The sequence below is a fragment of the Hyperolius riggenbachi genome, chromosome 6 (genome assembly GCF_040937935.1).
Source record: "Hyperolius riggenbachi isolate aHypRig1 chromosome 6, aHypRig1.pri, whole genome shotgun sequence".
In the NCBI taxonomy this organism is placed as follows: domain Eukaryota; kingdom Metazoa; phylum Chordata; class Amphibia; order Anura; family Hyperoliidae; genus Hyperolius; species Hyperolius riggenbachi.
In genome coordinates this window covers 179,924,174-179,951,185 of record NC_090651.1, presented here as the reverse complement: position 1 = coordinate 179,951,185, position 27,012 = coordinate 179,924,174, and the positions used below count along the sequence as shown (strand labels likewise).

The 27,012-nt window shown below is 44.0% G+C and overlaps 1 protein-coding gene across 2 annotated transcripts in view; it reads right to left on the bottom strand.

Moving 5' to 3' along the window:
- Positions 1–15,586, bottom strand: part of TCF20 (transcription factor 20) — a 438,087-nt gene extending 422,501 nt beyond the window's left edge. For both annotated transcript variants that reach the window (XM_068240237.1, XM_068240238.1), the window contains exon 1: positions 10,195–15,586. In XM_068240237.1, the coding sequence (XP_068096338.1) occupies positions 10,195–15,567 (5,373 nt within the window). In that variant the 5' untranslated portion in view covers positions 15,568–15,586. The remainder of the gene's footprint in view (positions 1–10,194) is intronic.
- Between the last annotated feature and the right edge of the window lie 11,426 nt (positions 15,587–27,012).

The window sequence follows — 27,012 nt, the reverse complement described above, 5'->3', positions numbered from 1 at the left end:
GGTTCCTATACCGCCCTGGCATTTTATGGGCCCAAAACCGTGAGTAGTCTGGAAACAAAATGTCTCAAAATGACTGTTCAGGGGTAGAAGCATCTGCAAATTTTGATGACAGGTGGTCTATGAGGGGGCGAATTTTGTGGAACTGGTCATAAGCAGGATGGCCTTTTAGATGACAGGTTGTATTGGGCCTGATCTGATGGATAGGAGTGCTAGGGGGGTGACAGGAGGTGACTGATGGGTGTCTCAGGGGGTGGTTAGAGGGGAAAATAGATGCAATCAATGCACTGGGGAGGTGATCGGGGGTCTGAGGGGGATCTGAGGGTTTGGCCGAGTGATCAGGAGCCCACACGGGGCAAATTAGGGCCTGATCTGATGGGTAGGTGTGCTAGGGGGTGACAGGAGGTGATTGATGGGTGTCTCAAGGTGTGATTAGAGGGGGGAATAGATGCAAGCAATGCACTGGCGAGGTGATCAGGGCTGGGGTCTGAGGGCGTTCTGAGGGTGTGGGCAGGTGATTGAGTGCCCTAGGGGCAGATAGGGGTCTAATCTGATGGGTAGCAGTGACAGGGGGTGATTGATGGGTAATTAGTGGGTGTTTAGGGTAGAGAACAGATATAAACAATGCACTTGGGAGGTGATCTGACATCGGATCTGCGGGCGATCTATTGGTGTGGGGGATAGAGGCATACAGTACACAGGGGGGGGGTCTGGGGAGAATCTGAGGGGTGGGGGTGATCAGGAGGGAGCAGGGGGCAGTTTAGGAAATAAAAAAAAATAGTGTCGACAGATAGTGACAGGGAGTGATTGATGGGTGATTAGGGGGGTGATTGGGTGCAAACAGGGGTCTGGGGAGTGGGCAGGGGGGGGGGTCTGAGGGGTGCTGTGGGCGATCAGGGGGCAGGGGGGGGGAAATCAGTGTGCTTGGGTGCAGACTAGGGTGGCTGCAGCCTGCCCTCGTGGTCCCTCGGACCACCAGGGCAGGAGGCAGCCTGTATAATAGGCTTTGTATACATTACAAAGCCTATTATACGTAACGATCGGCGGATTTCTTCCTTTCTGCGCCCGCCGGCGCTGCTAAGTGGCCGGCGAGCTGGAGGCTAAATCCCCGGCCATCGATCCCCGGCGGAGGATCGCATCACGGATGACGCGATCGCTCCGCCCATGCCCGTACAAGGACCACCGCCTCTGTGCATGCGGCGGTCCTTGCGGGATCCACTTGCCGGCCGCCTCTGTGCAGTGGGCGGTCGGCAAGTGGTTAAAGGGAACCAGAGATGAACGATTCCCACAAAATAAACATATCACTTGATAGCTTGTAAAGGATACATGCTCTACCTGATAATTTCGCCACTCTGGTGTGCCTTTTTGAGTGTTTTTTTTATCCATTATTGCTCCAGGAAATATCCAATATGGCCGCCGGCTCATATGCCTTCTGCTTCCAGGTTATAAACTGTTCTGGATGTGCTGTCTAGGCTATATGAGACTATAGACAAGCAGGGCTGCTGCAGCCTTTCATCTGTCTGCTTTAAACTTTATTATTCTGGTATGCTGTGTGGCTGCCTGTAGGAAGTGCACACAGATACACTTGTCTGTTTCAGAGCTTCTTTCTCTGCAGCAGCAGCCCCTCACATGTCAACAGCTCTGAGTATGAAATCTGAGCCAGGAGGGGGCAGGCTTGGGCTTGAAAAGACTCCACAGAAGAGTGACTCAGCTATAATGATTCCAGGTCAAACCTAGACTAAGCCAGTCGGTGGATTCTTATCACAGTTGATAACAGATAGATTAGACTGAGAAGAACAAAACTAAAAGCAGGGTAGGTGTTTACTGTCATGTTCCCACTGATAAATGTAATAAAATACATGAGGGTGCTTCATCTCTGGTTCTCTTTAAGGAACCACAGGCAGATATAATTGGTCTGCCTGGTGGATTAGACAAAGATTTATGCGCCTTTGGTAACGTATAAAACGTCGGTATCGGAGGATGAAGCACCTTTAAGAATGCAGAAACCTCAGTAGAAATAACACCATTTGAAGTAGCCCAGTCAACAATGCCAAAAAGTACACCCTGGTCCCTCAGGACACTGGACGCAGAGGTCCTAGAATACCATTCCTTGTTGTTTAATATTTTTAGGCACATGGCCTCATATTGATCATTGTCCATGACCACGATGTTGCCCCCCTTATCGGAAGGCTTCACCATGAGCATGGACATTTCAGTCAATTGCACGAGAGCCTGCTTTTGGGACTGTGTTAAGATTGTCTGGTGTGTGTCCATAATGGACACTATCCAGATCTTTAAGGACCATTTCCACAAAGACACTTACACGTGGATTCATTGAAAGAGATGGGAAATATCGTGATTTGTTCTTGAATTTGGTGGTGTCACCACCATTGTCTCCAAGTTGGTCTACCAGTTGTTGGTCTGGGACATATCCCTCCTCCCACAGGGCCGTTAGATCACGGAGTGCCATGTAATCCTTTTTGGTAAAATCTGACCATTCCTTGATTGCACCTCCCAGAGGTGCTTCCTCTTTTTTTTATATGTTGAAGTTTCAAAATAACTTTACGTGCAAAGAGATTAAGATCCTTGGCACATTCAAATGTATCAATATTTTGTGACAGAGTATCCCAAACCTAACTTAAGAACAAAAATTTGATCTTAAGTGAGGTGTACTTATCAAATTAATCACTGTGTTTGTATCATCCACTATTTTTTCGGGTGGAGATACTGCTCCATATTTTTATTCTTGGGTGGGGGGGGGGGGGTTTCAAGTGATGGGGTGAGGTTGGTGTCAATTTTGTAGAATTGGTGCCTTTTATTTTTTTGCCTTTTTCTTTTCCCTTGTTTGGGTTGTCTAAAAAAGTTGCAGGGTCACTATGTGAAGTTGACCCTTCAGGGACCATTGGAGGTGAGGTCATTTATTTTCGTTTGATAGGTACAGTGGGTGTGTATCCTTTATGTGAATGGGGTTTTACATTAAGTGGAAGGGGGTGCTGTGATGGAACACCAATGGAGGCTGTTACAAAAAAAAAAAAAAGTGTAATCAGAGAAGTTCCGTCATGTAAACATCCCAGAGGATTTTATTTCCCAGTCTTTCTAATAAAGAAGTCGTCAGGAGAGCACAGATTTATCCTCAACCTGAAAGAGTTAAACAAGCTCATTCTTTATAGGAGATTCCGCATGGACAATCTAAGATCGGCACAGAATCTGTTACAAAAGGATTGTTTTCTAGTATCCCTGGACTTAAAGGTTGCCTACCTGCATGTACCAATATACCTGGAATCGTATGGTTTCCTAAGATTTGCCATGAAGTCACAGAGAAAGGTTATTCATTTTCAGTTCACAGTATTACTTTTTGGCATTTCTTCTGCCCCTTGGTTATTAACACTGTACTCAGACGGAGATCTATTTAGGTTGCAGCTTACCTGGATGACTTACTGTTGTGGGGTGACTCAGAGGACTCTTCAGTTGAGAATGACAACTGAGTTCCTAGTATCCTTAAGATGGTTAATAAACTGGGAGAAGTAATCCCTCTCCCCTTCAAGAGTTATGAACTATTTGGGTCTGGATATTGACTGTTAGTCAGAAGGTTTACCTTCCTGTATCAAAAAGACGGAGTACTAACTGCTACGGTTTCCTTTCAGGAATCTCAGTCAATCACAATAAGAAGTGCAATGACTCATTCGGGATATAGGATATCGGCTTTGCTAGCTGTAAAATGGGGACAGTTACATGCAAGAGCACTTCAACTGTGGATCCTCAAAAGCTGGAACAGGCAAAGTTCCTCTCTGAATTGCAAGGTGGTCATTCCAGAAAGGATAAAGTCATCTCTAGACTAGTGGAAAGACCCTCTGCATCTATCGGAAGGGAAAGAATTAAACTTTTCAAAAGGCAGCAATGCAAGTGCTAAGCGTTGGGGAGCACATCTAAATTATATTCCAGCCCAGGGTATATGGGATCAGCAAATAAGGAATTCATCATCCAACAACTGGCAATTAGAGGCAGTATGGAGATTTCTACAACACTTTTACACTCCTACATTTGCTCGTTATAGTACAAACGGACAACAGAACTGTAGTTGCCTATCTGAACAGACAAGGAGGTACAAGGAGTCCATCTCTGTGGTCACTGTCAAACAAGATCTTGTCATGGGCAGAGAAGAAAGTGTCTCTGAAGGCCATACACAGATAAAGGGATCTCAGAACAATCTGGCAGATTTCTTGAGCAGAACCACCTTACTACAGGACGAGTGGGAGTTAAACCAGAAGGTTTATCAGGAGCTAACACACAGGATTGGGGCTCCTTCAATAAACCTGTTTGACAAAGAACAGGAAGTGTCAAAAGTTTTGCTCTCCATCCTCGAGGCGCATTCTCGATAACCTTGGACCTTCCGCTGGTCTATCCCTTTCCTCCATTGACTGTCATTCCCAAGACTTAGAACAAGGTAATTCAGGACAAAATAAAAACAATTCTGATAGCTCTCTTTTGGACGAAAAGGACATGGTTTTCTATGATGAAGAAAATGGCGGGAGAAGATCTGTGGTTGCTTCCGTCCAAGCAAAATCTGTTATTCTAGGGTCCAGCAACTTATCCCCAATTGTAGATGCTACACTTAGCAGCATGGAACCTGAATGGCAGGATTCTCAGACAATTTATCGAAAACTTTGATTTCCAGCAGAAAGGAGGTGACTAGGAAAATATATGTGAAAGCTTGGAGGATTTACAATAACTGGTGCAAAAAAAAAAAGAAATTGCTAAGTAGATTGTAGTAAATCAGTTCTTGATTTGTGGAATCCAGATTCAAGATGGGTCTAATCACAAGCATCTTCAAAGTACAAACAGCAGCACTAAGCATATTTATAGAAGGAAGACTTTCAGAAGAAGGATTTGTTGTACAATTCTTTAAAGCAATTAGCAGGATGCATTCTATTCAAAGGATAAGGACACCTCCTTGGTACTTGAATATCATGATGCAGGTGTTATCACATCTGTCTGAACCGTTGGAAAGTATTCCAATAAAACACCACTCTCAAAGCAGCTTTCCTGTTGGCTATATGCTCAGCAAGAAGAGTAGCTGAGATACAAGCCTTCACAATCAATAAGCCATATTGTGTCATCTTGACGATAGGATTACATTAAAACTGGATCCATTGTTTTTTCCAAAAGACTCATCGACTTAATAGATTACACTAAATCTACTTACCGTCTTTTTGTGATAAACTGGAAACGCCAAGAGAGCAGAAATTGAATGGTCCAGATGTTAGACAACCTATTCTAAAGTATCTTGAAGTAACTTCAAAATGGAGGAAATCAGAAGCAATGTTAGTACTTTTTTATGGGCCAAAGAAAGGTATGCAAGCCTCTAAATCGATTGCAAGATGGATTAGGTTAACGATTGTCCTAGCAAATGAATTACAGGGGAAAACCATTCATGAAGCTATCAAGGCACATTAGACGAGGGCTATGTCAACGTCTTGGGCAGAGAGAGCTGAAGCACCCCTAGAGCAAATTTGTCAGGCAGCAAACTGGTTGAATGCAAACACATTTGCAAAACATTATAAACTGAATGTATCAGCCAACAATGATTTATGTAGGAGGTAGAGGAGATGGAGCTCCAGCACTCTCAAGATCGCAGCAGGGGACTGGGCTTGACCTTCCTTAGCATATGACTGAAGCAGTGTAATCCCCTTTAAGAGCGTGCATAGGCTGTGTGGCAATAGACAAACTTGTATTGGAGGGAGAGACGAGGTAGAGCCAGCACTGCAGTTAGGGTAATTTATTGGTCAAATAAAGCAAAGACACTTACAGTCAGCGAGATCAGATGCAAATGCGGGGAGGTGGGCGCCAGGTCTATGTCCCCCTGCGATGATTTATCTTTCGGTAGAAAAGTCTTGCAGGCTGTTATCCCTCCCTAAAAAGTTGTTCTGGATTATTACTCTCTGAGTGCTGTCCAAGGATGACCTTGCAAAGACAGTTACTCATCAATAACGTCTTTTCCGGTAATACGAAGGACAGGACCTGCTTTTTTTCCCACCCTATTGGGTTTAATAAACTATGAGCATCAAATTGGTGAGTGGTCTTGAGAGGTACTGTATTTCCAGTATATATGAGCAGAGGGGCAGAGCATTATTTTTTCTGCAGTCCTGTTGGATCCAGGTCATCTCTCATGGTGCTGTCCTACTACAGGGAGTGTTCCAATTCCCTGTGCACGCTATGCGGCCATAGCGTGCTCAGTCCAATAACGCTGGGATCAATTATTTTTACATTTCGTTACATTTAACGATCTCTCCACTGAACCCGACCAGAGCCCAGCCGGTCCAGTAGTTTCAAGTTACGATATTTGCTACTGGGCTAATCAAAGTGCAGCAATATAATTATTTGAAACTACTGGACCTGCTGGGCTCTCGGCGGGTTCAAAGGAGCGATTGTTAAATGTAACAAAGCTCTCTTTAAACTAATTGAGCCCAGCGTAATTGGACAGCGTACGCTATGGCTACATAGCATGCGCAGTGAATTATAACACCCGCAACAAGGAAAGTTCATAAACGCTTTATACCCCCAGGCATCATACCAGTCGGTGCAGGATCAGGTGAGCCAAGCCATAATGGAATAGATGAGCAAAAAAGGGATCCGCAGACCAGACCAGGTTGAAGTAAAAAGGCTAATATGTTTATTCGAAAAAATCCACAGACAATGCAATAAAATCACAAGATCAACTCGTGCATATCGGGCTTACCAACTGCCCTTAATCGTAGTTAAAAGTTAAAATGATTAATGGGCATAACACTTGTTACAATTAAAACATTTTTTTTTAATTTTAACAAGTGTTATGCCCATTAATCATATGGTATGGTCTGTTATTGGTGTTCCCTTCTTTCTTGTTTACATACAATATTGTAAAACTCAGTGGTAACAATTTTTACATCTTTTATATGCTATTTCCAATGTTATTATAGTATCTTTGTATTGGATCTTTTGAGGATGTATATTCCTTTAAGGAGTAGTTTGTGTGTCTCCGGGGGTGGAGTTTTCTCCTCCCTGGCTCCATATAAATTCCTCCTTAGGTTCACTTTTAACTACGATTAAGGGCAGTTGGTAAGCCCGATATGCGCGAGTTGATCTTGTGATTTTATTGCATTGTCTGTAGATTTTTTCGAATAAAAATATTAGCCTTTTTACTTCAACCTGGTCTGAGGATCCCTTTTTTGCTCACGAATTATAACACCCCCTGTAGTCATTGAGCTGCGCTGCTGTAGCGACACAGCTTAGTGAATTAAAGAGGAACTCCAGTGAAAATAATGTAATAAAAAAAGTGCTTCATTTTTACAAAATTATGTATAAATGATTTAGTCAGTGTTTGCCCATTGTAAAATCTTTTAAATCCCTCATTTACATTCTGACTATTACTTGGTGACATTTTTACTGTTGGCAGGTGATGTAGCTGCTGCATGCTTTTTTGGCAGTTGGAAACAGCTGTAAACAGCTATTTCCCACAATGCAACAAGGTTCACAGACAGGAAACTGCCAGGAGTACCACGGTCCTCAGAGTTTCTTGTGGGAGGGGTTTCACCACAATATCAGTCATACAGCGCCCCCTGATGGTCTGTTTGTGAAAATAAATAGATTTCTCATGTAAAAGGGGGTATCAGCTACCGATTGGGATAAAGTTGCGCGCGCAAAAGTCCGCGAAATGCACTTCACGTGATAACAGTTTAGCACACCCGTGCTAAGCAGTTTGCACCGCTTTGTGAATCAGGCCCTATGTCTTTTAGCTCTCAGCTCCTACCAACAGGTTCTCCTGAGCTTATCAGCACCGTGCTGATTGGCCATAAATCACTTGCTTGACAAAAACAGCTCCTATCCTGGATGTCTGTAAAGGCTGCCATACACTGGTCGATTGCCACCAGATCGACCAACAGATAGATCCCTCTCTGATCGAATCTGATCAGAGGGATTCAAAGGCTGCCCATACACTGAAAATAGATTTTGAATCGATTTCAGCATGAAATCGATTTACAACCTGTGGAACTGCCACTGCTGCTGCCGCCTGCCTCACGTCCTGCTCCCCTGGCCAGCTGCAAAAGCCAGCTCACCTGTCCGCCGGCACAAGTCCCCGCAGTCTCATTTCTTCTAGAGTACTCCATCTTCGCTTCACTTCCTGTCCCATCCTGTCAAAAGTAGAAAGTTCAAACAGTAAAGCGCCCTCTACTGTATGAACTTCACTTTCTCACAGGACGTGACAGGAACTGAAGAGAAGACGCCGGAAGAAGTGAGAGACTGCGGGGACCCGGGGACTGGCACCGTCTGGACAGGTGATGTATTGCTGTGTCGGTCGCCGCGTATCTAAAGCCGTTAATGACGCGCTCCCGACCTGCCAGCGATCGAGCAACATTTTTTCTCTGGGCAGATCAACGGAATCGATTGATTTAGGATGGAAATGGGTCGATCGGTCCGCGTTTGCTTTATCGATTTCACAGCAGATTCAATTACAGTGCTATTGGCGGGAAATTGCGTTAGTGTATGGGCACCTTTAGATTTACATCTTGGCCAGTTCAAAGGAGAGACGCTGATGCCATCGGTGCTTCCTTTCCACCCATTTGCTACAGTAACCCTGAAATTCATATTTTTTTCATATTTCCAGCATTTATATCCACTGGGAATTTGAAAACCACCATTTTTTACAGATGTAGTTAAAGCGGTTTAACACCCAGCATTACAACTTTGCTTTAAAAGATTGCTTACAGCTTAGAAATTATTATGCCAGATTTTTTTTTAAGCAGAAATTCACTGAATGGGTTAAACATGACATTTTAGTGTTGGATGTAACTAGGAATCCGCATCCGTTCTTATCTTTAGTTACAAATGTATCTTTGTTTGGAATGCAATTAGACCTCTGAAAAGCCTGCTGGGGAAGCCCTCTTTGTTCTCTCAGAGCAGTGTTTGTTTATTACTTTGTAAATAGATACATTTGTAACTAAACCTAAGCACGGAGGAGGATTTCTAGCTAAATGCAGCACTAAAATGTCATGTTTAATCCATTCAGTGAATTTCTGCTAAAAAAAAAAATTCTGGCACAATCGTTTCTAAGCTGTAAGCAATCTTTTAAAGCAAAGTTGAAATGCTGGGTGTTAAACCACTTTAAGCTCAGTGACGCACACACTGAGCGAGTTTCACATGCAGACCCTGAGGAAATCTGCTTTTCAGTAAAAAACTTAACAGCTTAATACTAATGTTTCATATGTGTGAATTTGTAACGCCTTACTGAATGCAAATATGCAGTCCATTTCTTGCTAGGACTTGTGTGCACAGATAAATCTTTTCTGCCTGATTTTGTCCTTTCTGAAAGGGGGCTGGAGTTTTCTTCTGTGGCAAGGAGGGCATGTCAGCCTCCCCCATCAAGATGAGGTATTTAAGAGTCTGGTATGAACAAAGCACTGGGTCATTTGACTATCATCTTTGTCAAATTCCATCTACCAACATGCCAAGAGGAAACTAGCCAAAACGCAATAATTTGGATTATTCATCACAAAGACGTTATCACTTATTGGACACAGCCAAACAAGGCATTTTGAACTTTTCATACAATGTTCATCATTCTTTCTTTTCTGTATTTCTATCCAACCAATCTGTTCAGAAACCCGATATATTTGGCAGCGTATAAAGTTTATATAATAAAACTAACAATTTCATTGTTTCGGTTTCCGGATTATTCTGATCCATACTAGAACTCTATGTTCTCAAAAAGAGACACACAACCACATTGTCTTATCTTTATAAATTGTTCCATTTGGCTAGTTATGTTGCAAATAACCGGTTTTCCTCCCTTTAGGAATAGCTACTCCGAGGCCTCTCCACCTGGTTTCAATCTGGAGAGTGGAGTCAGCAAATAACAGATTTCCAGCACAAAATCTGGTGTTTGCTCAACACAACCAACTTAAAAGTTCAGCTTATAGGATCCACCATACTAAAAATCCTACCTGCTTGACTACAATGCTGAGGCTATATTGTCAATCTGCAATAAAAATGTACATGAAACATGCTCAGTATGTGACATGCAAACTTATTCCTGTGATTCATCGTCTGGAAATCAGCTTTACGGGCCATTATAAGACATTTTTTCATGACAGGACAGCTTCAATTCACTTAAAACAATGGACATATTTGTAAAAATTAGAGATATTTTTGCACTGTACTCACCATTTCTCTGGCAGTGTCAAGAGCCTCCTGCAAACCATACAATCGGCCACAGACAAAGTAGACTCCATTGGCCCAAAGCACACAGCCTTCGTGCATCCAGAATTCATTGCTGTCAAGAGGTAGTTGGGGAATCTGAAACCCTTGATCAGAAACTCCATCAGCAGTGGATTGCCCACTAGAGTTTAATGAATTCAGCTCACAAGAGTCAGTGGTCTTTCTACGTGAGGGTACAGCACGTCTAGATGAGACACAGTCTCCTGAACGATTTCTCCGTTTATAACGAGGGTGAGCCGATAAACTGCGCTGTTCCCTAGCTTGCTGAGGTTCCTCCTCTTCATCAGTATCACTTTTTGAGCCATCTGAGCAATCTTTATGTCTTACTTTTACTTTTTTAGGAGTTTCAGCAGATTTTTTGGGTGGTGGGTTCTTTGATAATGTAGATGCATACTCCTGGGTATAAAATGGACCAAACAAATCTCCAAGATTTTTATAATTAGCCCATTTGCCACAGAAACAACAGACAAGGTGTCCTATTGATGTAGATTCTGTGACAGCTGGCCCTTGTACCATGAAGCTTGAAACTGGAAGAGCTTTGCTTTCGGTAGGTTGTGGAGATGTGGACTTCTGACCCTTGTGTACAGATGTTAGTTTTTTCCATCTTTTTTCTTCTTCTTCAGCATTGATAATAACACATGAGAGCCCCAATTCTTCCTTGTTTTCCACATGGATATAAGGAAAGAAAAAGTTTGCTTTGGTCTCAGTTTTGTCAATGGTCTGGGTAGCATATTTTAATTTGATCTCAGGCTCTAAGGGGGTTACAACTGGAGCAGTCTGTCTTCCTCTTCTCCTCCTTGTTGTCCCTGTTGGTTTCCTTCTCTCCCTGCGTCTCCTTTTCGGTTTAGGCTCCGATTCGAATCTCTGCTCAGACAGTGGTTGAATTTCTGAAGGTGGTGGTGGAGGAGGAGGAGGAGGAGGAGGAGGAGGAGGAGGAGGAGGAGGAGGAGGAGGAGGAGGAGGAATGGGAGATGTTAATCCTGCTGCAATAGGAGGCTGAGCCTGCGGTTCCTGTAGTTGTTGCTGTGTTTGCTGCTGAAGGTGTTGCTTTTTCTGCTTGTTGACACTACCAACTGGACGACCTTTCTTTTTTCCAGAAGGAAAGTAACCTTTTGGAGGTATTATTATATCTTGTTTAGGGGTAACAGGACAAAGTGCAACAGTGAGTTTATCATTATCTGGCATTTCATGAGCCTGAACCTGTGGAAGAGGGCATTTCAAATCAAAAGGTGGAGAAGGTCCTTTTGCTTCGAAAAAGTGATTTGAAGCTGGCTGTATGGTACAGCCAACCTGTGGCCCATCTTTATTTTCAAATGATGGTTCCTCCATTTCCTCTTTAATCTGTTTGTCATCATGGACTGTCCATCTATCTAGGGACTTTGGGGCTATGCTTTTCATTTTCAATTCATCGCTGTTAGAGAAACTAGTCAGAACTGTAGCTGTTCTTTCTGTTAGCTCATGCATAGATCCATTACTCTCATCTATGCCCTTATGGGATAGGATATCATCTAGTGTTACAGGTTCAACACCACTTTCTGAAATGCATGGGGCTGTTGCGCGACGAACATTAGGAGATGTAATTTTCTGCACTATTGCCTCCAGTTTTAGGCCCCTTCCCTTGCGGGGTGGCAAGATTTTTGTTTTTGTTGGACTTGAAAGACAAACTGCTGAAGGACTTCTGCGCTCTAAATTCCATTTGGATGACTCTTCAGCTACAACAAAAAATTCAGCATCAGTTTCCTTAGGCGATACAACATTTACAAATGGTGGTTTCTCAAGACTATCTTTTAGAGCAGAAACAGAATGTCGCCCTTTTTCATCAGGCAACTGTCTCTTGCTAGGAATGGGAGAAATGAATGAACGTACTCTTCTTCTCATAATTAGTGGGTTATGATGAGATGCTTCCTCTGAACCTGGAGGTCTTTGAACATTGCTGCTTGGTTTAAAAAGTTCCACTGATTCTCCAGATCTGCCACCATGCGTTTCAGATTCTCTGTTTGGGTTGAACGTTTTTTGAGTTGTATATGCCGGAGATACCTTTTTTAATGGAGAAGGTTGGTGTCCTAAATGCCAACTTGCACTTTCTCCAGGAGTCTTTTGACTATTTCGTTTTACTTCCACATTTGTCAAATTGGTTGGAGTGCCTTCACTTATACACAGCTGACGGCTATAATCTATGCTGCTTGGTTCATTATATGAACTTGGCTGATTATATCCTAACCCCTCAATTTCATTTCGACCTGGACTGCGAACATGAAATAGATCCTGCCTAGGACTTTTTCTCTGCATTTCCTGGCGATGCTGAGAAGCTGTAAGTATAGCATGAGCAGAGCTTCCCAACCACTCTTTATATTCCTCTTGTTGGTACATCTGTCTTTTGTAATGAAGAGAAGTGAATACTGGGTGAGGTTCCCCATAAGAACTTGATCTGGAGTTTGTATAAGTTAAAGCAGGGCTATCTGCATTCTGAAAAAATGCAGAGTATAAAGCGTCTCTACTTGCTCGCTCTGAAAGATTGATTGTTGGATTAACGTGATGAATCTCTGTTGAACCAAGACATCTACCAGGAGACATCTTCAGCTTGTCACTTAGATCCTGAGTTTGTGCAGGTGATCTGCCTCGAGAACCCACTCTACCAGCTCCTCTCTTAGAATTTGATGAACGGCTAATATTTGAACTACAGTCTTGGTTTGGGTCATAAGCCACAGATCTTGGACTAGCATTGCCCTTAACAGAATCTTTGGTGCTGTGTGGTGTACAATGCTCCCCGGTTCGTTTTTTGTGTATTTTTGTGGACTCTAGGTCTTCTTTGACTACTCCACCTTGACTGTTGGATTTTTCTAAGGCTAACATTCCACTTGGTAAGATAACGGACTGCCCAGGTCTGCCATCTGATGTTCTTTCTTGCCCAGAGCCCACAAAATGCGAACTACTGGGCTCCCGTACAATATGCCTTAGCGGAGAGATATCACAAATGACAGACCTCCTTTCAGAAGTGTTGCCTTTAGGTTCATGGCCGGAGGTTGCCGTTTCTCCCTCAAACTTTCTGCCTGCAGAAAAATCGAGACTAATCTGTTTAACTTCTGAAGAAGATTTCCTATCCCACTGACCCCATTGAGGTGTCTCCAAGTGTGAAGCTGTAGATTTCCCAATAATGCTGCGATGAGACTGTTCACTGACTTGGCTTATGAGAACGTTGGACCTCTTTGCTACTTCAGAATTTGCAGGTATCAATGAATGATCTTGTGTGTTTCTTGCATATCTTCTTTCTTGTTGATGATGTCCTTGCAAAACTTCCTGTAAAAGGCTGGGAAATTTCTCATTTCTTGTCCGTTTGTGATCACCTTGTCCTCCAACACTTCCAGTATCTGAATGTTTATTGTTTGGGGGTACATTAAGAGATGTTTCTGTCATGTCAAACCCAGAACTAACATGAGATTTGGTAGTTTCCATTTGTGACACATTGGCTGTTGTAATAGACACTGTATCAGTAGCACTGAATTCTTTAATTTTACTGTTAGAACAATTATTTTTTTCCTCAGCTATTTCTAGAATCTCAGACTCCACAGCTGGCTCCATATCAATTGTTGGAACGTCAACTAACTTCTCAGACCTGTTTGCAATAGTTTCCATTGAAACTATTACTCCAACTGTCTTTTCACTTGTCTTGGGAACTTCATGGAAGGGATCAACAGGTTCAGAAAGAATGTCAACATCTTGCACTGTTTTTTCTGAAGGTTCATCCTGCCAGCTCTGTATAGGTGAAGTTGGTTTTTCTGATGAAGGTCCTTTATAACCGGTTTCTGAGCTGGTACTTTGGCCACTAAGTTGCCTTACTCTTTCTCCAGGATCTCCCGAACTACTCGAGCAGCTGCCATCCAAAGACTCTGTCATTGGAGACTTTAGTTGCTCTTCTGCCTGAGATGAAGTCTCTGAGTTTGCACAACTGTCAGTCTTGCTTGAAGTCCGCTTACCTCCTTTCTTGTTAGGTGTCAGAGCATCAGAAAGTAGCATGTGCTGCACTGTGTTAGGCAAGTTAGCTACTTGGCTACTAAGTGCACTAAGACTACTCAGGCCTGGGTCTGTTAAAAGTTTGTCTTGGGGACCTTCCACGCCGAAACTCTTGTAGCCGTCACCAATCTGTGCGTTTGGGCTCAGCTGTTGCATAATTGGTAAAATGCGGGTTCTGGATTGGAGAGGCACATTTCCTTGACTGCACTGAAGATTTTCTCCACTAGTCATTAAAGGGGAAGGGGTTGAACTGCAGCTTGGGGACTGCACAACTGAAGCAGCTGGAGAGGGATTTGAGATTGGGCTAAAATGCTGCTGAAACTGCATTGGTGATCGTACAGGAACTTCAGATTGATTGTACTGTCCAGATTGACCTTGGGATAGTAATTTAGAGGTGTTTGAATACTGCATTGCATGAGCAGGATTCTGTGGCTGCTGACTCTGACTTCCCGTCTGTGGCATTTTTGTAGCTTCAAAGTTTTTTAACTGCTGGCTGTAACTGCTGTATCCTTGTGTTCCATAAGATGATACTGACATATGACTCTCATATGGAGAGTTAGTACTACCTGGACTATAGACCTCATAATTTGTTCCAGACTGTGCAAATCTTTGAGGAGGATAGGAACTAGAAGACCCTGCTGAAGGTTGATAATGTTGTCCATACTGACCCATTCTTAGTGGATATCCAGCAGAAGAACTGAGAGCTGCAGAGCGCTGCATTTGCTGTAGGTGTGTGGTGCCTGTAGATGCAGATGAATTGCCAGATTGAGAAAGGGGGTGATGCGACTGATAAAGCTGCTGTCTCATTTGCTGGCTTGGAACTTGAGATGGATATTGGCTTCCACTAGGAGAAAATGATGCTGAAAAATCCTGAGGGTACTGGGACAAGCTGGCAGCTGTAGAATGTTGACTTGCAAATTGGCTAGAATGTCCTTCTCTGCCAAAGTGTGTCCCAAAGCCTGTGCTTCCACTGCTATTATTCCCTTGAGGCGGTCTATAGTTTTGCACAGGTCCAGATGGTCGACGTTGAGGTGTCGGGCCTCCTGCCGGATTTCCATCTTTGTTGCTTAAATAAAAGAAATCTCCAGATTCTTTACGAAAGGTCTGGTAACTCTGAACACTTGAATTCTCTCCAGAGGATACAGCAGTAGGCGTGCCAGAAGTTCCCGGGCGCCCTCCATAGCTGCCTTGAAACATCTGAGTCTGCGGTCTTGGGCTGTAATCTTCTAATCTAGAAGGTCCATGAGCTTCTGTAGGATAGGTTTGTTGACTACCATGGTAATTGCTTTGCTCTCGGAAAGACTGCATGGCTCTGAGAAGGATCTTCTCCCTGTAAAAAAAAAAAAAAAAAAAAAAAAAAAAAAGTGTGAAAATGTTACATTGTACAAAAGTGAAATGGTAAAAACATTTAGTTAAGCAAATCTGTTGTTTAGCCTCCTTAGCGGTTATCCCGAGTCAGGCTCGGGACGGAAATCCACAGCTCAGAGTGGTAATCCCGTGCCTGAGTGAGTTATATGCAGGAGCGGCTGCAGAGCTCTCTGTGGTATGTTTTTGTTTGTTTTTTGTTTTGTTTTTTGTTTTCAGGGTCTAAAAGCTTGTGAAAAAAAAATTCATGGCATTTAGACCCGAAGTCTGGAAATAATCATAACGCCAGGGAGGTCAAGGATAGATCAGACAGACACAGGTTAGTAGCTCTTATAATACAGGAGTGGGAAAAGCATTGAAAATACTTAAAAAGTAGGATGATAATCTTATATTACAGAATCAATATTATGGAAGCTGTGTAAAATGTAAATTAAATGCCTGAAACAGAATGTAATCAATTGAAAATTCTTTAAAGTGTACAAGAGACAGAATTTAAAGAAGATTTGAGAATTACCCAGGGCTTCCTCCAGCCTCCCACAAGCATGTGTGAGTCCCTCGCCGTCCTCCCGTGGTCTGCTGTTCAGCCACAATCAGCCCCAGTAACTGGCTCAGTTGCATCAGATGGGGTCTTCTGCATATACATCTGCAAGGAGTTTGTATGTTCTCACCGTGTCCACGTGGATTTCCTCCTGGCACTCGGGTTTCCTCCCACAACCCAAAAAGCATACCGATAAGTTAATTTGCTTCCCCCTAAATTGGCCCCAGACCATGATAAATGCACTACACATACACAAGACATATGACAGGGACTAGATTGTGAGCTCCTCTGAGGGACAGTTAGTGACAAGACAATATACTCTGTACAGCGCAATATATTGGCGCTATATAAATACGCGCGAGTCCACTCTTGCGGAGACGATCCCGACTGATGCGACTGAACCAGTTACCAGGGCTGATTGCGTCTAACAGCAGACCACAGGAGGACAGAAAGGGACTCACATATGCTTATGGAGCTGGAGGAAGCCCCAGGTAAGTATCAATTTTTTTAAAATGCTGTCTCTGGTTTCCTTTAAAACCCTAAAAAGAAAATAGTAAAAATACAACATATCAGATCCTTAAACTGAGCATTTTTAATTTATTTGTGAAAAAAGCTCATACAGAACAATGCACAAATACAGAACAAAGCAGCTCCACAGATTTTCAATTAATTTCATGTTTAAAGTGGATCCGAGATAAACTTTTACTCATTGCATAATTGTGTTCCATTTATATAGTTTATAGGGCATTCCTCAAGCCAAATACTATTTTTTTTGTTTTAATACTCTTAATTCCCTATAAACTAAACAAGCCTCGCCCACAGCTTCTCCAGTGCCTTGGCACTTTCAGACTCATGTAGCAAGGGCTTATGGGAGCTCAGTCTGGGCAGGAGAAGGAGGAGGTTAGAGGAGGTTACTAGCCAGAGATTTCAGAGGCAGAGGGGAGTGAAGTTTTCACAGGCTGAGGACTAAAGATGCACAGCAGCTTGCCTGAGTGTAATGTGAAAAACAGAACATAAGTGCCCTCATATTACAGGAATAAATAATCACAAACTGTTGAAGCTGTTTGCAGCTAGACTTGTTGTGCAAACTATCTAAACCTTAGAGGAGACAAGACACGTTACTGGTCATAGTTAGTTTTTCATCTCGGATCAGTTTTAACCTATTCACCACTAAGGGTTTATTTTTCCCCTTAAAGGGGTTCTGTGGATTATTAAAAAAACAAAAACTGACACTTACCGGGGGCTTCTATCGGCCCCCTGCAGCTGTCATGTCCTGTGCCGTCGTCCTATGATCCTCCATTCCCCGCCGCCAGTCTCGGTCCACTTAGTCGTCTGATGCAACCGCAGCTGCGCGGCCTTAGCCGCGCATGTGCTCGCTCCAGCTGTGTATCGTGGAGCTTACTGCGCAGATGTAGTACGTAAAAACCTCGTACTGCGCCTGCACAGTAAGCTCCTGGAGATGTGAGCGGGAGCGAGCATTATTTGTCTAATTAGACGAATAATTGACCGGTGCCAGCGGCGAGGAACAAAGGATCGTAGGAGGACAACGCGGGACATGACAGCTGCAGGGGGCCGATAGAAGCCCCAGGTAAGTGTTAGTTTTTGATTTTTCATTATCCACAGAACCCCTTTAAAAACCAGAGCAATTTTCACATTTCAGCGTTTCCATTCGTTCAGCAATAACTTTACCACTACTTATCACCACTAAATGAGCTGTATATTTTTTTTGGGGGGGGGGCAAATTCGGCTTTTTGTGGGTGATGTTTTGTAATTACTTTTATCTGCAGTTAAAGAGAAACTGAAGTCGAAAAAAAATTATGATATAAATGATTTGTATGTTTAGTCTAGCTAAGAAATAAAACATTTGGAGATATAAGTCTAATATTGTTTCCAGTACAGGAAGAGTTAAGAAATTACAGTTATCTATGCAAAAAAAAAGCCATTGAGCTCCACGGCTTTTAAAGTCACAGAGAGCTCTGTCTTCTGAAGCTTGTTATCTCAACTGTCAGTCGTATTTTCTTTTCCTCTCCAGAGGACAGGTCAATAGTTCACAGGACTGCTTTGCAAAAACATTTAGAATGCAGAGTAGTGTGTATACTGCAAATATTAGAGAATGATGCAATGTTATAAAAAACACTATATAAATGAAAATAAAAATATGAGAATATTTTCTTTGCTACTAATCTTCTAGTAATTATCCGAACTACACAACCAATTCATTATATCAGAATTTTCTTCACTTCAGTGTCTCATTAAGTGAAAAACAAGGTGGGAAAATGAAACAAAACAAAAAAAACTCAAATTGCTCAATTTCCATCCTTTATAAAATACAGTGTTTACTCGTGTATAAGCCGACCCCCAAACTTTTACCTAAAAACCTGGGAAAAATGATTGACTCGTGTATAAGCCGGGGGTAGAATATGCAGTGGCCTTATGGTGTAGAACAAAGCATTGCTTGAAGAAGTCAGTTGACTTGGACAGAGTAGAAGTGGCATATACAGTGAAAACTGCCAGTTTTACAGAACAAGTGCAAATAAACATTACTCCATTGTGAAATGCAAATTTAAATATCTATGGCAAATACAGAGCCCGCCCCTCATGCATATGTATACCCTCAGCACAAACAATAGAGCAAATCATCATCATATAAAGCATACTGTGCCTGACTCCAGGTCACTATATATGTAAACTAGCATTGGCATGTACCATATGCAGCTACTGTAACACATCACATGCATACCTTACCATTGCTGGCAGGGATCCCTCACAGGTGGCCGAGTGTGGATTCAGACATATTGGTGGATGCAATCTGCAACATTCTGACAAGATTGTTTTGGGAGCATGGGTGTTGGCTGGATAGTGTAATGGTTAAGGGCTCTGCCTCTGACACGGGAGACCTGGGTTCGAACCTCGGCTCTGCCTGTTCAGTAAGCCAGCACCTATTCAGCAGGAGACCTTAGGCAAGTCTCCCTAACACTGCTACTGCCTATAGAGCGCGTCCTAGTGGCTGCAGCTCTGGCGCTTTGAGTCCGCCAGGAGAAAAGCGCTATATAAGTGTTTGTCTTAGTTGCTCTCTCTCTCTCTCTCTCTCTCTCTAAACCCTGTCCCCATCCTCATCCCCCCCCCCCCCACCCCCGTGAGCTGCAATTTGTGCTGCCTGCTGCGGCAGTCATACCTTTGAAGGGAACCTAAACTGAGAGGGATATGGATGTTTCCTTTTAAACAATACCAGTTGCATGGCATCCTGCTGATCTCTATGGCTGCTGTAGTGGCTGAATCACACACCTGAAACAAGCATGCAGCTAATCCAGTCTGACTTCAGTCAGCGCACCTGATCTGCATGCTTGTTCAGGGGCTATGGCTAAAAGTATTAGAGACACAGGATCAGCAGTAGAGTCAGGCAACTGGTATTATTTTAAAAGGAAAAATCCATATCATTCTCAGTTTAGGTTCCCTTTAATGTTGCCTTTCTCTCCTTGTGTCCCTGCAGGGATATACATAGTATGTTGTGTGCCCCCATCCTGCATGCAATGTGCTTTGAACATATCAGTGCAGCAGTGTCAGCACCCGCCTCCCCCCAATCACCATATGCAGTGCTTAGCCTGTAACTTTTATCCCCAGAGTGTGCTGCCTGTTGCATCCATACCTTTAATGTTGCCTGCTGTCCCCCGGCCCTCCAGTCGGGATTTGCATAGCGGTCCCAGACTCCTTGTTATGACGCCCTCCAGTGATGCATAGGTGTCACTAGAGAGCGTCATAACAAGGAGCCTTCGAATGGCCGGGAGATGAATCGATGAGCGTACCGGCAAGTGAAACATGTGCACCCCCGCTCAGCATATCCCAACTGGGGGACAACAGGCAACATTAAAGGTATGGCTGCCTCAACAGGCAGCACACGCTGGGATAACAATTATCAGCAAAACACTGTACATGGTGATTGGAGCATGATGATTAATGCGGCCGCGTGTTCAAAGAACATTGCGGTACAGGATGCTGGCGGGAGGTGGCACACAACTACTGACTCGTGTATAAGCCGAGACCCCCCGTCTTTTGGACCTTTTTTTGGCCGCAAAAATTTGGCTTATACACTAGTATATACTGTAGTCCTCAGTTTTAAAATAAACAATGCTACTGCAGGTAAAGTAAAACCAAAATTTTATTTGTCCTGGTTATACCAATATTTAAAATTATGTTCCTAGTACATTGTAGGGGTACAATACATTATCTGGAAATAAAAGGTGTATTTTGTTCTGTGTGGTTATTTTTACTTTCTTGTTGAACTATCAACAATATCAAGCTCTCATTTTTAAAAATAATTATAAAGCAGATTCCCTAGGGTAACAGTTTATGAATGCTTTCTTAAATTAGGTCACATTTTCTCTTTTTTTTGGGGGGGGGGGGGGGGGAGGGGGGGGGCGGTACAGAATATATGACAATTTTATTGCTTTTGATTTAGGTAGTCACTAAAAAGAATTCACAGAAAGATGGCCTCAACCATAAAATCTATTCTACAACTTGTCATGGTTAAAATATCACATATCTAATTTAATAGCTAGCTGGGTATTTAGCAGGCCATTAACTCCAAAGTGCTTTCAATAGGCCATTTTTTTGCAGTATTTTATTTTATTTTTATTTTATTTTAAGTATTTTAGAGCAATTATTTGGTTGCATAGCCCTAGAAGAATCAGGAGATCAGAAAAATGCCACAAATAACTTTATTTCAAAAAAAGGCTAGAGACACACCATAGAACATTTTTCAGGCTGTTTCGTTATAAAAAAAAAAAAAAAATAAGTTTGGGTTCACACAATGACAGATGCACAATGGTGCCTCCCCAGTTTATCCTGTAAGCGGGGCTGAATTTACCATAAGGCACGTGCCTACAGGCGCCTGATGATGGAAGGTGGCTCAATCCCCTCCCTAGCGCCTCCCGAGCGGAGGGTAAGGGAGAAGCGACAGCTGGGTCAGCCAGTACACTTGCAGTGCAATTCAGCGGGGGTTTGTGGGTTCCTGGAGAGCAAAGTTTAGGGTTCCAGGACATCTGTGCCTATAGGCCCCTGTGTTGTAAATCCAGGCCTGCCTGTAAAAATACAATGGGCTCAATTCTGGTAGCTATGTGAGGTAAATATTTTTTTTGTAGGTAAAATACCTCATGAGGTATTTTCCTCTTCTTTTATCAATTCTGAAAGATTTTTCTCCATTTCCGAACATGAGGTAAAACATGTGGTAAAACATGAGGTAAGTGCATAGAGTGAGGTAAAACATGAGGCATGTCAGTGGTAGGCCTGCAGCAAATAAGTAATAGTCTTAAATTGTCTTCCATAAGTTAGGACAGTCTTTGGAAGATGTTTTTTTTTTTTTTTTTGTTGTTTTTTGAGGAGGGAAGGTGTATTTGATTATGCAGCAACCTATGAAAAGTAAATTTATAGGCATCCATTATAAAAAAAAAAAAAAATCCAGCTCATTTACCTTTAGAGGCTGGGGGAGGGGGGGGGGGGTGTAGGAGCACTTTTAGAGGCGGGGGAGGGGGTCGGAGCACTTTTAGAGGGTGGGGGAGGGGTCAGCACTTTTAGAGACTGGGGGTGTGATTACTTTTACAGGCTGGGGGTCAGGAGGGGGGGTTACAGCACTTTTACGTTTAGAGGCTGCTGGGTGGGGGGGGGGGGGGGGGATTTCTCGGAGCACTTAACCAGGGGAGGGGGGGGGGGAATCTGTGTTTGCCGCAGTTTTACTTGATTATTATTAAAAATAGAGGCTGTGGTTTGGAGCATTTTTTTCACTTTTTTTTTCCAACCAGAGGTTGGGGAACGGCAATGTTGGGGGGGGGGGGGGCAAGAGAAGAAGGATTGTACAGGGTTTGGAGCACTTTTTCTTTTTTAAAACAAAACGGAAGCTTGGGGGGGGGGGGGATTCGTTGGTCAGATCCCTTTTACTTATTTCAGCAAAATATGGGGGCCCTGAACACAGAACAAGCTGAAAAGGCTCCATGTTATGTGACAGATATCACAATTCTGTCACAGCACTGCATTTATCATGTGGTAGAGGTAGGTCTAATTATGTGAGGTAAAAGACATGCAAACATGCAACTTACCGTATATACTCGCATATAAGCCGACCCGCATATAAGCTGACCCCCCAACTTTTCCCTGAAAAACCAGGGAAAAATGAGTGACCCCCATATAAGCCGGGGGTAGGAAATGCTGGATTGGTGCAGCCCCCCAGTGTGTCCCAGTATAGCTAGTATAGTGCCCAGTATGGGTAGGTAGTGCCTCAGTATAGCTAGTATAGTGCCCAGTTTAGCTAGTATAGTGCCCAGTATAGCCAGTGTAGTGCCCAGTATAGCCAGTGTAGTGCCCAGTATAGGTAGGTAGTGTCCAGTATAGCTAGTATAGTGCCCAGTATAGCCAGTATAGTGCCCAGTTTAGCTAGTATAGTGCCCCAGTATGGCTAGTAAAGTGCCCAGTTTAGCCAGTATAGTGCCCAGTATAGCGCCCAGTATGGGTAGGTAGTGCCTCAGTATAGCTAGTATAGTGCCCAGTTTAGCTAGTATAGTGCCCAGTTTAGCTAGTATAGTACCCCAGTATGGCTAGTATAGTGCCCCAGTATGGCTAGTAAAGTGCCCAGTTTAGCCAGTATAGTGCCCAGTTTAGCCAGTATAGTGCCCAGTATAGGTAGGTAGTGCCCCAAGTATAGCTCTGCAATTTGAGTATGAGAAGGGGAACGCGGATTAGGAAGCGGCCGCTGCCTAAGCGGGTAATAGCAGCGGCAGCCCAGTGTTCTCCCTAGGATCAATCAGCCGGGCGGAGCGCCCGGGTAAATGTAATTACCGCCCGGCTGGTGAGATTGCATGCCCCGTTGTCACTGTGACGCTGTGTCCCTGTCACCGTGAGCAGCGCTCGCCGCTAACGAGTGCTCGGCTGTCAGGATGCGCTGCTTTTCTCCTGCTTCCGAGATCTCGCGCTTTCCGGCGAGCTGGTGCTGTGATTGGCTCTTATGCGCTGAGCCAATCACAGCACCAGCTCGCCGGGAAGCGCGAGATGTCGCGCTGGCCGCCGACTGCAGAGCCGTGTGTCTGTGAGCTGTGCAGAGACGGGGAGACAGGTATGCACACAGCTCACTGTCGGCTTGGAGCTGAATCAAATGTTATGTGCGGGCTGCTATGTGCGGGCTGTGATCAAATTTTATGTGCGGGCTGTGATCAAATTTTATGTGCGGGCTGTGATCAAATTTTATGTGCGGGCTGTGATCAAATTTTATGTGCGGGCTGTGATCAAATTTTATGTGCGGGCTGTGATCAAATTTTATGTGCGGGCTGTGATCAAATTCTATATGCGGGCTGTGATCAAATTCTATATGCGGGCTGTGATCAAATTCTATATGCGGGCTGTGATCAAACTCTATATGTGGGCTGTGATCAAATACTATATGCGGGCTGTGATCAAATTCTATATGCGGGCTGTGATTATATATACTGTATACGCAATCTGCAGGCTGTTATGTTCACTGACCATGGATATGGGTTGATGTGCATGATATCGCCGGGGGGAGGGGGCTGCTGGGAGGGTAAATGGGGCGTCATGTGATATTGCAGATAGTGTGCAAGGGCTACATATAATGATTATAATATATTAAAGGAAGTGTCCTAGGAGTTAGTAAACAAAGGTTTACTTCCTACAGTCCCTGGCAGCCATCCTGCGCCCTCGCCTGAGCTCTGGCATCCCGGGATCCTCCCCGTTGGAGATACCGACTTCGCCAGGTCGGCATCTACTGCACTGGTGTCAGCGTTCTGCGCAGGTGCAGTAGATGCCAGACAGACAGGGTTGCCAACTGGAAACTAAATGGTAAAAGTGGACAGCGATAGAGAGACGAGCGTACGCTAGGCTGCGGTAGTGCAGCATAGCGTGCTCTGGTAACTTACGCACGCCGCCAAATTTCCCCGTGCCGACCCACCCGGCTACTTTTTCATGCCACCCGGCTGGAAAAAAATTCTGGGGAGAACACTGCAGCCGCGGGGGGAGCAGGGAGGGGGGGGAGCGGGGCGCGGACCACCAACCCACCACCCGACCACTAGACCACCAGGGAAGACTCGCATACAAGCCGACCCCCTACTTTTGACCCCCCTTTTGGGGGTCAAAAATTCGGCTTGTATGCGAGTATATACAGTATTTCACTTCAGAATTCAAGTGTGAGGTATTTCACTACTAAATGCCACACATTTTTAGTAGAAAATTACCACATGAATTACCTCATGAAATTACATGAGGAAAGACTTTACCTAAACTACCAGAATTCAAAAGTTGATTTCCCTCATGAGGTAAACCCAATTCCATGAGGTAATTATTTACTAAACGCTACCAGAATTGAGCCCAATGGGTTTGTCACAGTAGACCCGGTCACACTGGCACTATTGTGCATCTGTCGCTGCATGCCGTTCATGTTTCGCCGCCGCCACTTCTGTCAGGGACAAAAGTCAATACCGATGGGAGCACTGGAAGAAGCATACTTCTGCATTTCCCATTCGCCTGAAACAACCCAATAGGAATCCATCCTCCACAGGAAGGATTTTTACCTGAAAAGGTGACAGAAGGCGGCTGATGGAGACAGATGAAGACAGAAGGTAACAGAACTGAAGAACATGTATATGGTAATCAACCTACTTAGAGCATACACTGTCCACTCTAATAGGCTTTCATGTACTCTGTCAGCATCCAATTCATCCCACAATCCATCTGTGTCCGCAATTATTGTGAACTGCACAGTCGACTTTTGCTTATAGAAACCAAAGGAATGGATCTATTCAGAATGGATATATGTGAATAGTTTTAATTGATCACCGTAAAAACCTTTGTATGTCCTTTGAGCTGCTACATTCCAATCCAATAAGTATAATGATTTCAGCGGCACTGTGAGCCCAGCCCAACACTATAACGCCCCACCCCCACACCTAACGCCAACCGATCACTAGCACCAAAGTACCCAATGTAATAGTGGATCGGCTACTCCTCTTGCCAATTGGTTATAGTATTACAATCCCCTAGACAAGCTCCAAGTATTACCCGAGAATGCTAGCCGAACTATTAGCGGCTAGTTATAGCCGATCGGTGGGAGCCCCGGGCTCTGCCGCCACCTGGGACCCCCACTCTGAATGCAAAATAAGATTTAAAAATAAACCCAAACTCCACAGTGGAGGTTCCAGGTGGTGGCAGAGCCCAGGCCTCCACCTTTCATGTGCACCAGTGTTTTTGTGATTTTTTTAAATCTTACTTTTGCAGTTCCTACTGAATAGGTCCAGTGGTAGGATTTGAGAGGGATACCTGCATGCGGTGCCCCCTGCCGGGCACATAATCTATGATTTGGTGTGACTGAGCTCTCTCTCCTGTCTATGGCTGTATTTCCAGCTCTTGCTAGATCTAATAATGCAGACACAGGTACAAGTATTTGCATATTTTTATTGGCTGATAAGCTGGCTGCAGACCAATTTAAATGGTAAGTTGCTGTCTTGGAGTGGGCATTTGCTTCTTGTGTTTGTCAGAATACAAGATTTAATCTAAAAGTCTATCAACTACCTTTTGACAAGAAACTGTACTAAGTTACATCTATGGGAGTGACATTTGCTAGAGAAAAGCCTGGAGATTCTCTTCAAAGACAAATTCTAAGGAAAAATATTTAAGTTTTCATATGTAGAACGGTGTAAAAAAAAAAAAAATAATAATAAAAAAAAATGGATTAACTGCTTATACGTCCAGGAAGTAGATAATTAGTGCTGCTGTAGGTTTTAGGACATGGAATCTACGTCCTGCATTAAAACCGGGTGCAGGCGTATGTTGCTGTGAGCTTGTGCATGGTCCTGTGAATGACTGTTGCTGATAGCAACAATCATTCAATAAAATTGGGGGGGGGGGGGGGGGGAGTTGTAAAAGTTCCCTCAAAAAATGTAAAGTGACATGGTCCCAATAAAATAAAAGGAGTCTTTTTAAACCCCAGTTATAATTTTAAACCTAACCTAGCCTATTAACCCATTATTAACCCCTGCAATACCCATATCTGTTTATAAACTTTCAATGAATGCCGTCTGTAGCGATCAAATGTTCTACATATGTATCCCTATGCCATTGCCTAGTGATGCATCTGTACAGCACTATGGCCCCCAAACTGTCACCTAAGCGAATGCATTCGATTGCCACAGACGCGCAGGCTGGAGATGACTGTCCACCACACGCTCAGCTAGTAATTTCAGACTTTAAAGTCTGAAAACCACTGCACCTGCGTTGCCGTGTCCTCACTCCCGCTGATGGCACCAGGAGGGTACTGCGCCTGCGCCGTGCGCTCCTGGTGACATCAGGGGAAGCAAGGACACGGCAACGCAGGCACAGTGGTTTTCAGACCTCCCACAGCCGATGGGCGGCGGCAAAGTGGACGCCTTAAGGACCGCAATACGCCTGTCGGCGGCGGGTCCTTAAGGCGTGTCTGGTCAGCGATCGCGTCACTTATGACGCGCGCTGCCGCTGGCAACAAGCCCCGCCCACCTGGCCCGATACCCCGCCGGCCAATTAGCAGCGCCGGTGGGGTTTAAAATTAGCGATCTGGCCAATAGAAATGTATAATACACTTTGTTTACATGACAAAGTGTATTATACAGGCTGCCATTAAGTGAGTGCACACAACCGGTTTTTACACCCACAGACCCCCCGATCGCCCGCCCCAGCCCTCAGGACCCCCCCCTGACCACCCCAGCACACAGGTATTTGCACCCAAGCACCCCCTAATCCCCCCTGCCACTATCTGCCGACGCTATTATTTAGATTAGGTCCCTAACTGCCCCCTAGGTTCCCTTGATCACCCACCCACCCTC